General features: G+C 55.2%; 2 protein-coding genes across 5 annotated transcripts; one reads left to right on the forward strand and one right to left on the reverse strand.

The window, feature by feature from the left end:
- The first annotated feature begins 262 nt into the window (after positions 1–262).
- Positions 263–6,094, forward strand: LOC119089460 (uncharacterized). Of its 4 annotated transcripts, none has more exons than XM_037212167.1 (7): positions 263–299; positions 1,503–1,553; positions 2,269–2,374; positions 3,009–3,334; positions 4,584–4,706; positions 4,901–5,050; positions 5,897–6,094. In XM_037212167.1, the coding sequence occupies exons 2-7, from the start codon at positions 1,511–1,513 to the stop codon at positions 6,076–6,078; spliced, it is 930 nt and encodes a 309-aa protein (XP_037068062.1). In that variant the 5' UTR covers positions 263–299; positions 1,503–1,510; the 3' UTR covers positions 6,079–6,094. The 4 variants fall into 4 exon arrangements, with proteins under 4 accessions (XP_037068062.1, XP_037068065.1, XP_037068063.1 ...); XM_037212170.1 differs by lacking the exon at positions 263–299 and adding an exon at positions 306–582; XM_037212168.1 differs by lacking the exon at positions 263–299 and adding an exon at positions 306–578.
- Positions 6,095–6,288: 194 nt separating this feature from the next.
- LOC119090007 (39S ribosomal protein L46, mitochondrial) lies at positions 6,289–11,344 on the reverse strand. The gene is made up of 6 exons (XM_037212804.1): positions 11,278–11,344; positions 9,590–9,794; positions 9,020–9,159; positions 8,625–8,767; positions 7,368–7,502; positions 6,289–7,034 (listed from the first exon to the last, which is right to left on the reverse strand). The coding sequence occupies exons 1-6, from the start codon at positions 11,342–11,344 to the stop codon at positions 6,879–6,881; spliced, it is 846 nt and encodes a 281-aa protein (XP_037068699.1). The 3' UTR covers positions 6,289–6,878.
- Between the last annotated feature and the right edge of the window lie 41 nt (positions 11,345–11,385).

The raw sequence follows: 11,385 nt of genomic DNA on the forward strand, positions 1-11,385 counted from the left end.
ACCGCGACTCGTTTTCACTGTTATGTCCTTGCTCGGTCATATATGTATTTGGCGGGAGTATTACTTATAGCTCTTGATAAACATTCGCGTAATAGAGCTCTTTTCTCTAATTAATCATAGTTCTTTGTTGAAACATGGGTCTAAATATTTTTTATTACGCAAAAGGGCACAAATTATTATCAAAGTAGAGATTTGCTGAGCGACCTTTGTTGGGGTTCTTGCAGTAACAAATAGACTTTGATTTCCATAGATGCTAAAAGCGACGCATCGTGCGTGTAGTTGGCGTGAAGGGCGTGAAGGTCGGGGCGGTGTGCGCATCGTGAAGGCACGACAGTGAAACTGGCCTTGAGTGGAACAGTTTTGTCGTTCCCAAGGCCCTTCGTTCCCTGGCATTGGTCCGAGGCCGCTGCGGCGAGAATACGAAGGAAGGGCCTTGGGCCACCTACTGGCGAAATACGACCCTCTCCTAATTTACGCACTTTCACTGGGAACAAATGGACCCACCTGCCTTTTCACTCAGTGCAGCAGTGGCATTTGAGAACGTTTAGAGCAGGTGTCTTAGCGGAAAGATAAGGCCAGTAGGTATTGTTGAACATCTTTATGTTAATACTATTGCCATCAAATGAGACATGTCCACATGTGATAGTGTTACGGTCCAAATGTTGGTGATGTTATTGTTTCATTGACAATTAGTCCATGTTTTGCACTAGCAATTGACCACTTTGTAACAAATGCTTTGACTACATTTTTTGCCTGCAAAAGACTGGTGTGCTGAACCTTTTAACCACTTGTGTGGAACTCTGGCTTAGCCATCTTGCACAGAATTTCAGGCTTATTTGTCATATGAACAAAACCTTGACAATATATGCACCTAGAATGACTTTTGCAGCATCATATTTCCATAAGAGATTGACTATGTACTGAAATTAGTTGTGATCATCCATCAAACACCTGGCTCTGAGATTTATAGCATACATGCACATACATTTGTACATGTTCAAAGTACACCTTGCTTTGCTTAGCATCTTATGGAGCCTTGTCCAAGCAGTGATGCCTACCTTGGTTGCATCATTGGCTGGAGGGCTTGGCTTGCAATTTGTCCACCTATGTCAGCATAAGATATTACAATTTGTTATTTACTCCTGACCAGAGGGCCTGAGACCAGTGGCAGCAGCCAGTTTAAAGGTCAGGTGACATCAAAGTGCAGATGGACCATGCCCAGCATTATGCCCTGTGAAGTTTCCACCTTGCAATTATCCTGATGCCCTTGAATTATCAGGTAGTGGGGCCTGGGCTTGTGCAACATGTGTTGCTTTCTGTGGATGCTAGCAGCAGAAATACTTTATATCAAAGGGTCCTCTATATATGCAGTAAACCTTACTGAGTATTAGTCAGTGCAATGTAGCTTCTAACATGATACATTGTAAGTTGGCAGAGTGTAGAGCTACCAATGGGTGTTATATTCCTGATTTCAATGTTTTTCAAGTAACTTTTTCTTACAGATCACACCATGAGCAAGGAAACTTTCGTACCACGTAAACCTGACACAGAAGGTATGGATTTGCATGCTTCAAGCTTTTGTTGGCTGAATGATGCTGTTTAAATGGAAATGATGATTAATTGCTGTTAAGTGTATATATTTCAGTCATGCTCATGCTTTAACTGGAACTCCAGTATTGACATGTAATGTCACAGTCATCAAAGCAAAATGTTGGGGAAGTTTTATGACAGGCCTACCCAATCCATTAATGCCCAGGGGATAGGGGGCTTTGCCAAGCAGTAGCAAGAAGATGAGTGCATCATCCAAACAGGGGGAGAGTGGTGGCCCGTGACCCCTGATTGACAGATGGGTGGGTAGGTCATGTGGTCTCTTGTCTGCAAGGTGACATGGGTTCAACTGCTCAAAGGCAGACATGGTGCCTTTGACATACTGTGTACGCTGGCCACACTGCACAACCAGCCCAAGACTAAGTAGAGCTCTGCTACCAGACTGGGGATGTGGCTGCTGGGTCATTGTACAGTTCAGGCTCTGGTGCCACATCTGTGCCATCTGTGTGCAGTCCATGTTGCCAGCAGGCCACCATGGAGCTGGGCAGACCCATGCCAGCTGTGTAACCAGTGGTTGGATCTGACGAGCGCACCTTCCAAAGCTGTGAGAGCTTGACATGCAGATGGTGTGTGCGTGATCTCAGGGTCGGGCGTGCTGCATGGATGGCAGACAGCACGTACCCAGACTGATCTGGGTGTGTACCATTGTCCGGCCGGCAGATGGGGTGTACTTCGACGACCCGTCGCTGCCCGAGGGCTGGACCCGCAAGTGCGTGCAGCGCTCCTCCGGTGTCTCGGCCGGCAAGTGGGACGTCTACGTGTACAAGTGAGGGTCGGACACGTTCATATGCCCAATATGTGCTCTGCAGACTGTGCTTTGGGCACACTGGGCGCCAAATGACCACTGCAGTTGGCGCACCCAAAAACACCAATAAACAACAAGCGGTCGTCTACGGGACTTGGTCGGCGGCAAGCTACCCGGCTGACAGGAGCACGCATACCGGGCAGTGGCAGGTGCCAGATGATGTAACAATAGAGGGAGAGAGTGGATAGAGCCAGTGTTGCATGCCTCTGGATGTGACGATACACGACTTTTGGTGCAGAGGCATTCGCGAATTGGCCCTGATTTTCAACCTTTTCAGTTGCATTATTCTTAGCTGAATGAGCTAGAACTGATTGTACCAGATTAGTTCTCGAGTTAGTATTGCTGATTTCATCAAAGTTTGACCAAATGTGATGGTCTTCTTTATTTGCTTGAATGAAACATTCCACATTACACACGCACACGTGTGACAACGTGTGACACATGCATGTGTCGCATGTGTGTCACACTTTTGTATTTAAGAAACGTGACGATTGTGTTAACCCACGGCGCTCTGCCGTCAATGCCGCCAGACCGCCGACGCCGGCCGTCTCCGCCGCGCCGCCCCGCGCAGCCTAACACTCCTGTCCCATTACAGTCCAATGGGCAAGAAGTTCCGCTCGCAGAACGAGGTGCGCCACTACCTGGAGACGATCGGCAGTGACCTGGACCCCGAGCTCTTCTGCTTCAACGCCCACATGCAGGTCGGCATGGCGTATAAGCGGCGCGGTGCGACCACGCCGCGGCCGGCGGCTCACGCCCACTCGCACAGCGCGCGCATCGCCAAGGCCATCAAGCGCGCGCGCGGCCTGCCCCGCAAGCCGAAGTCCGCCTCTGTGACCACCGACGACGTGAACCAGAAGATTAAGCTCAAGTTCAGCTTCGCGCGGCGGCGTCTGCTGGCGGCCGGCGGGCGCGTGCAGGGTGAGTCGAAGCGGCCTCTCTCCAGCTGGCAGCGGGCCCGCAGCTGAGGGCCGGCGGCGGCGCTTTTACCGCTTTATTGACAGCCGTGAGGGCGATTAATCATGTGAGCCGCGTGAGGACGGGCGTCGATTGCTGACGGTGGCGGCCGTCCGCGCACCTGGATTGTGCGTTGGGAACTGGCGTGACAATAATTATTTGCTAATACACGTGCGAAAGATTTGTTTGTTTTGTGGTCGGCGGCGCGGCGGAAGCATGGCTGATGTGGTCACAGCCCAACGTCGGGTTATTGCGATGCTAAATTTGACCCGACTGGATTTGGAACGGAAAGCGATGCCAGAGCGTTTCTACAGCGCCTTTCTATCTCGATACCATCCGTTAAATAAAACCAAAGTGCACGTTCCCTTCACAAAGGGATCCTCATCTTCACTCGATCTGGCAGTAAGTGTCGGACAGAAGTTGGCAGTGCTGGTAATGACCGAGAGAACGCTTAACATTTGCCAGCAGTTAATCGCGGTCCAAAATGCTGCCGTTCGAAGGAGGCAGTTGAAGTAAAGTTTGTGAAATATGCCATATTGATGGGTCTCGTTTTGGGCTGCTGTTGACATTGTATTTCTTAACTTTGTGCGTCAAGTTTACCACCAAGCAGAGGAGAGATCTATCATGACCCACTATCTTCTCATAGTTGGAAGCTGCCTGTACTGGGATCTCCCCTGTCTCTTTAGCACGAGATTGCTCTGTTACTATACAAAGCCGGTCGCCGAGTCACGGACCAACCGGCGCGGCGATCGCCGGTACCATCCGTGCCTGCCTGCATGCGGGGCGTCCCACGGTCGCACCGAGCGAGATCCGCTGACCCGCCGCTGGGTCTGTCCCGGCAGCGCCGCTGCCCGGAACGCCGCTCAGTGTGACCCGCTGACCCACCGCTGGGTTTGTCCCGGTAGCTCCGCTGTCCGGCCGCCGGCCGCCGCTCAGTGTGACCCACTGATTCACCGCTGGGTCTGTCCCGGCAGCGCTGCTGTCCGGTCGCGGCCCAATGTGACCCGCTGACGGGTCTGTCCGGCAGCGCCATCGTCCGTCCACCGCTCAGTATGACCCACTGACCCACCGCTGGGTCTGTCCCGGCGGCGCCGCTGTCCGACCGCCGCCCAGTGTGACCCGTTGACCCACCGCTGGGTCTGTCCCGGCAGCGCCGCTGTCCGGCCGCCGCCCAGTGTGACCCGTTGACCCACCGCTGGGTCTGTCCCGGCAGTGTCGCTGTCCGGCCGCCGCCGCTGGGTGCCGCCCCGCTCGCCCTACAAGCTGATGCAGGAGACCTACTACCACGACCCCTGGAAGCTGCTTATCGGCACCATCTTCCTCAACAAGACGGCCGGTAAGGGCAGTGCATAACGTACCCGGATTCCACCCTATGAAACCGGGGCAGGCACGAGTCGGGGGCGCGGCTGGTGGTCGGTAGTACGCGGTCACCGCTGGGGCCGGCTTGGGCGAATGTGCTGGCCCCTGGCCTCGGCTGACCTTTGTTGTGCTGACGTTTGACCTCAGCTGACCTGTGTCGGCCGTCGCCAGGTCGGCAGGCGCTGCCGATGCTGGAGACGTTCTTCGAGCGGTGGCCGGACGCGAGGGCGGCGCGCGACGCCGACGAGGCCGACGTCATGGAGCTGCTGCGGCCTCTGGGGCTGGCCGAGCGGCGCACGCAGTGCATCGTCCGGTTCTCAGGTACGACTGTCACCGCTGGTTCTCAGGCACGACTGTCACCGCTGGTTCTCAAGTACGACTGTCGCCGCTGGTTCTCAAGGTACGACTGCCGTCGCCGGTTCTCAGGTACGACTGCCGCCGCTGGTTCTCAGGTGAGACTCAGGTTCTCAGGTGCGACCCAGGTTCTCAGGTACGACTGCCACCGCTGGTTCTCAGGTACGACTGCCGCCACTGGTTCTCAGGTGCGACTCAGGTTCTCAGGTACGACTGCTGCTATCATAAATATTGATGACTACCGTTTTCATTATACGCCCTGCTTTCATCATTCATGCTTATCCGGAGTCTTCGCAACACCCTGTTTATCCGGGGAAGGCTACGTGCATCAGCCAGAAGGGGGCGTCATTCCCTGGCAAGCACCCTGCCCGAGCGTCCGCTTAAACAGCAAAAAGGGGGTCCTGCGTGGGGTAAATCTCAGTAGCGGAGAGCTCACACTTGCATGCTCTCTTGCCCCGACACTCCCAACTCACTTTCATCCCATAGCCCTGAAGTGAGCAATTCAAAGGAGCCCTAATCGCCCCATATGTCGGTTTTCGTGTCGATTTTGAACGAATTGGACAAAGGTCGCCTCTGACGTTTCTGTTAACAATGACCTGAGGAACATTTTATTTTTGCGTGAGATTGTGTTGACCTACCGGCACAGACAAGTCAATGAGCGCTTTCGCTGTCTGGTCGTAATTGCCTTTCGCTACATAAGACAGTTAACAGCAGACCGGCTCGCGTGCCGAGGGAACCAAAAGTGACGTGTGCAGCATGTGCTGGGAGTTTGGTATCGCCGAGATGAGGTGACGTGCTCCCCTCACATCTCAGACGAGTTCGTCTCCAAGACCTGGAAATACCCGAACGAGCTGTACGGCATCGGTCGCTATGGCAATGACTCGTACCGCATCTTCTGCCTCGGCGAGTGGAAGCAGGTGCGACCGCAAGACCACATGCTGAATCTGTACCACAACTGGCTGTGGACCAACCACAAGGCGCTGGGTCTGGTTTGAGCTGCCGCGCTCCCGGAAGGGGAGTGGGAGTGGGGGGGGGGGGGGGGGGGCGCCGTCGGACCGCCGCCATACCAAGCGCTCAGTGATGGCGACCGTTTGTGTATATGGGGTTTTAACGGCCGCATGCCAGCCGGGTGTGCCAACCAATGCCCTCCGTGTCATCTGAAAACCGACGCCCGTGAAATCATGGCAGCAGTGTAAATGATCCTGTCATCTTCAACGCACAAATATATTGCACCACGCTCACACATGCAGCACTTTAAGCCAACGCACCACATGCGCCGATCCCGTCGACATAATGCTGGTGACCTGAGACGGTGCCTCGACGCCGCACGGCCGAGACGCATGAGAACCACGCCTTCCGATGAGTGATCATGAGTGGACCGCCGCGGCATCAACGGCGTGCAGGCACCTAGCGCGGTGGCCGGACCGAACGCCACCGCGCCGCACAGCCAGTCAGTCTACCGTCAGCGAGCCGGCGCCCGGCGCGGCAGCCGGACCGGACGCCGCCGCGCCGCACAGCCAGTCAGTCCACCGTCAGTGAGCCGGTGCCTGGCGCGGCAGCCGGACCGGACGCCGCCGCGCCGCACAGCCAGTCAGTCCACCGTCAGTGAGCCGGTGCCTGGCGCGGCAGCCGGACCGGACGCCGCCGCGCCGCACAGCCAGTCAGTCTACCGTCAGCGAGCTGGCGCCCGGCGCGGCAGCCGGACTGGACGCCGCCGCGCCGCACAACCAGTCAGTCTACCACCAGTGAGCCGGCGCCTGGCCGTCCTCGGGAGCCGCTCTTTCTCGCGCGCGCGTTAGTCCTCATCCACCAGGAAGCGGTGGACGGAGCGGTAGTAGCTGGAGAGCAGCTGTTGGCGCAGCTCGCCCCGCGTCAGCCACTTGTAGTCGGCCACCTCGTCGGCGGCCGGCTCCACGGCGCCGCCCGACAGCACGGCCTTGAAGAAGAACACCTGCGGCAGGGCGGGATGAGCGTCGTTCGCCGCTGACGCCAGCCGCATCAGCCCCGGCCACACACCGCACACGGCTGCCGCCCAGCTGGTGCTTCAGAATGCACGGCACACGCACACACACTATATGTATACAGGACATATATCCATATAAAACATGTTATATATGGATATATATTCTCTTCTTGTACGGGTGGTATCGCCGTAAAAAACGTGTGAGCTCGTAACGAGGCTTGGGTCCGATCTATTCGTGGCACGAGAGGAACACGGCTTCATCTAAGACAACAAGAGCTATCAAAAATGCCAACATTTGCTCTCACCAGTTACGGGTCTCACCTTGCCGCCAATGGCACCGGACTCGCGGCGCAACGCCTTGGGGTATTTGTATTTGTAGAAGCCCCAGGGCACGTTGCCCAGGAACCGGGCGCGGACGTCCGGTCCGACCACCGTCTGCAGAGTGCGCTCCGCCGTCTGCCGGAACCAGAGCAGAGTTCAGCCCGAGCACAGCCAGGCACACGGACCAGCCTGCCGCGGCGCACAGCGTACCGGCCGACGCACGGACCAGCCTGCCGCGGCGCACAGCGTACCGGCCGACGCACGGACCAGCCTGCCGCGGCGCACAGCGTACCGGCCGACGCACGGACCAGCCTGCCGCGGCGCACAGCGTACCGGCCGACGCACGGACCAGCCTGCCGCGGCGCACAGCGTACCGGCCGACGCACGGACCAGCCTGCCGCAGCGCACAGCGTACCGGCCGACGCACGGGGTGGTCTGCTCGACATAGAAGACGGCACCCAACGCAGCAGGACACCCGACACAGAGCACGGCACCCGACAAAGATGCGGCACCCAACACAGACTGGTACAAAAGTCTGCCCGACGCAATGAGCTAACGAACTGGACGCAGCACTGCTGGACTCAATTTTCAGGAAACTAGTGAAGGTTTGAGACTTCTTCAGTCATACAGGCCCTATTCAGTTCAACCCACAGACCTGAATACTCAGGTCTCGGGGCACGCGTGATACTGTTTAATACACTTCAGGGGAGACGACCATTCAACATGATAGACTCCCTCCCGCACACCGACCAACATTCAGGACAATTAAACAATAAATTAAGATAACCATGAAACAAACAACATTAACATCAACAATATGGTCGCGTGGCCATTTAAGCAATCAATACTAAATCTGTTCAATAAACAGGACAACATCTGGCACACTGGACGGGACATCTACATGCAGGGTACTGCCTCCGACACAAACAGACCAAAGCACGGGACGCTGGCTGACGAGGGACGGTTCGACGCATAAGCTGCCGCATGACACAGGGCAACAGAACACCACACAGGACAAACAACGACACGGGGCAGCTGTCGCAGTCTGAGCTGGCGGTGCCTGGCTGGTGCCGGCAGCGGCAGGCGAATCCCTGACAGCTGCAATCCACATGCAATGATACCTCCCAGCCCCGAGTCTGGACACCAGATATCAGATATGAGATATCAAATACGCAAACACAGACACCCACCGATACAACCGTCCGCGGCGCCGCGCCGCCGCCCCGGCCACACCCGTGGACGGGGGCCGCCACCCACCTGTCTCATGGTCTCGCCCGACTGGTGGCGGCCCTGCGGCATCATCCACTTGGCGCCGGTGCCGAGCCGCTGCTGCACCACCAGCACGAGACTGGCGGCCAGCTCGCGGTCCGTGGAGCGCAGGTCGCCCGCCCGGTCTGCCTCTGGGGACGCGAACGGCGCCGGCCGGCCACGCGTCAGCCTCCAGACAGACCAGCGCGGCCGTCATCGGACACAGCGCCGGCTGGGTGACGGCTCCTACCCGCCGGCGCGACCACAGCAGCGAGTTACCCCTCCAGCGAGCACGCGGGGAGTCACTCATCTCCACCGGGGGTACGGGCCGTCGTTAGCTGCGTTGAGTTCTGACTCGGCCCGTCATTGACCGACCCGCCTGACCTGCGGGGCGCATCGCTGACCTGTAAGCATCGGAGCTGATGTGAAGGCGGCCAGCTCCTCGGCGCAGGCGTCCTCAAAGTCGGCCGCCGTCTGCATGCTGGCCGCGTCCATCAGGTCCGCGTCGTCGCCATCCGACAGCCGGAGCGCCTCAGCCGTGGCTCTGGCAAGGTGCCGGGCGCACACAGATCAGCCGCGACCGGTGCGCGCGGACATCAGCTGGGGGCTGGGGCGGCCCGGCCCGGGCTCCGACCGGACAAACGTCACCCACGGCCGGAGCACGCAGACGCAAACACGCACCGCTCCGCCAGAAACACGTCACGTGATCGCTCTATCCACGGAGTGCTGCACCAGGTGACGGCGGCCAGAGGGACTGCATTTATTGCACATGGTGTACACTCAGGCTTCAAGATGTGCCATGATTGATCTGCATGATCATGCTGAACATGAGCTTTAGTACCCTGCCAAACAACATATTTACCTGCAATCGCAAATGGATTGCGCGAAACTGACCCCTCAGGCGCCCTACCCTTCCCGCGCGCAGCTGGCACTTACACAGCCACACATGACACCTGCCTGCACCTGTTACTCACATGTCGCGCTCATGGCGCATTTCGTGGTCAGACTTGAGGCTGTTCTCAAACTCCAGTCGTCGCAGCAGCGTGGAGAATTCCCGCTCAATAGGTGAAAGTGGAGGGGCCACCACTGGTAGCCGCTCCAGGCAAACGGCACTGTACAGGTGCCACACCGGCTCACCATAATGATGTGGCGGCTCCACCACCGCCTCCACACTGGGGGCTGGCAGACACAATAGTTCATGTCAGCTGCAGAATTACACCTGGATAGGTCCCTAGGCTTCCAGACAGCATTAATTCTTCTCCATGCACAGACTACTGATAACCTTCACAAACTTGGGTTATATAGCATTTAGACCATGGTGGTGTTTCTTGTGTGAGGGCTGGGAGGTGGGTGGGTGGGGGTAAACCATGATCACTTCACTGGTCAATCTCAAGAGCTGATACTACTGATGAACTGCTGGTAATTTCTGACAGCCAAGTATACAAACATCAGTATCATACATTCTTAAAGCAATCATGGCCACACTGCTATGATAAAATGACAATATCACACTGTACACATTGAGACAATGTTGTCTTAGCCCAACATGAAATTTCACCTATACCCTGCATGTTACATGATCTTTCAAACTTCTTGGTGGATCATGCTGCTATTTTGGTTGAAGTGTTGCAAATATTTTTGATAGTTGGGTCAGGTCACATGAGTTGATCTCACCTTAAAACTATCTTCATCAAAGTAGTTTACTTTCATCTCCAGCAAAACAGGAATTGACTGGTTACTCATAAGTGATACCACTGTTAAACTAGCAAAACAAGGCAGGGTGTTGAACCTCCAAATACCTTGTCTAGCCATAAAATGGATACCTATCTTAAGTCATTATAACCTTTATTGTCCACTAGTCAATCTATCATTCCATAGTCAGCCTACTGCAAGCCAGCATTGTCTTGTTTATGGGAAAGTCATATGATGATTTTAAAATCTTGTCTTGTCTTTAGGCATTGGCTATCACAATTTTGGCCGATACTTGTTTCTCCAAATCACATTCAAGTGTCATTCCTGCATGCATGATTCAAGTCTCCATGATTGCAAGTGTTCAAAATATGCTCATATCTGCAATGCTGCTGGCCTGCAAAAAATATACATTGTACAGGACACCTACATATTAGTGAGGTACATTTGCTTCAAAATTGGGCCACTACACATTGCATTGAATTTATGAATAACTTCAGTGTGAAACAGGTGTTGGGGTACTATTTGTGCCACATTTCATTCTCAGGATAATCACTGAAATATTTGCACCCTATCCGCTGAAGCCGGAAGCATTGTGCGACGAATTCCAAACTTATGGCTGCTCCAGACACACTCATTGTGACAAATAATTTTTGCCACTGGTGATGATGCAGGCCGATGCCTCACTGGGAGCAGCCTAGTTTTCAAGTTAATGGAGGACTGGATTCAGTTGAGCGTTTCACATATTACAAATGCAACCCGGGTGGGTATTTTGGAGATCAACTTTTCGTACACAATATACCAACTGGACTCAGTACACGCTGGCTAGCTGGCTGGTTGAGTTAGTTGCGTGCCGCGCGTAATATACTCGCGGTGGCCATTCCCCTTCTTCCAAAAATTGAGGAGTACAACCTGAAGAGGAAAGGAAAGAGACAATCACAGGAAAGAAATTATAGCAGACAACTCCGCTTACCTTGTACATAGCTTCGGTTGATAAATGGGAGCCCTCTCCCGAGAATTCGCCTGATGGAGGCCGCCATTGTTGAAAGGATGGACGCATCTTGTCACACGCGTGCCTTCA

Source organism: Pollicipes pollicipes, unplaced genomic scaffold, assembly GCF_011947565.3.
Source record: "Pollicipes pollicipes isolate AB1234 unplaced genomic scaffold, Ppol_2.1 Scaffold_3087;HRSCAF=3621_pilon_pilon_pilon, whole genome shotgun sequence".
Lineage (NCBI taxonomy): Eukaryota > Metazoa > Arthropoda > Thecostraca > Pollicipedomorpha > Pollicipedidae > Pollicipes > Pollicipes pollicipes.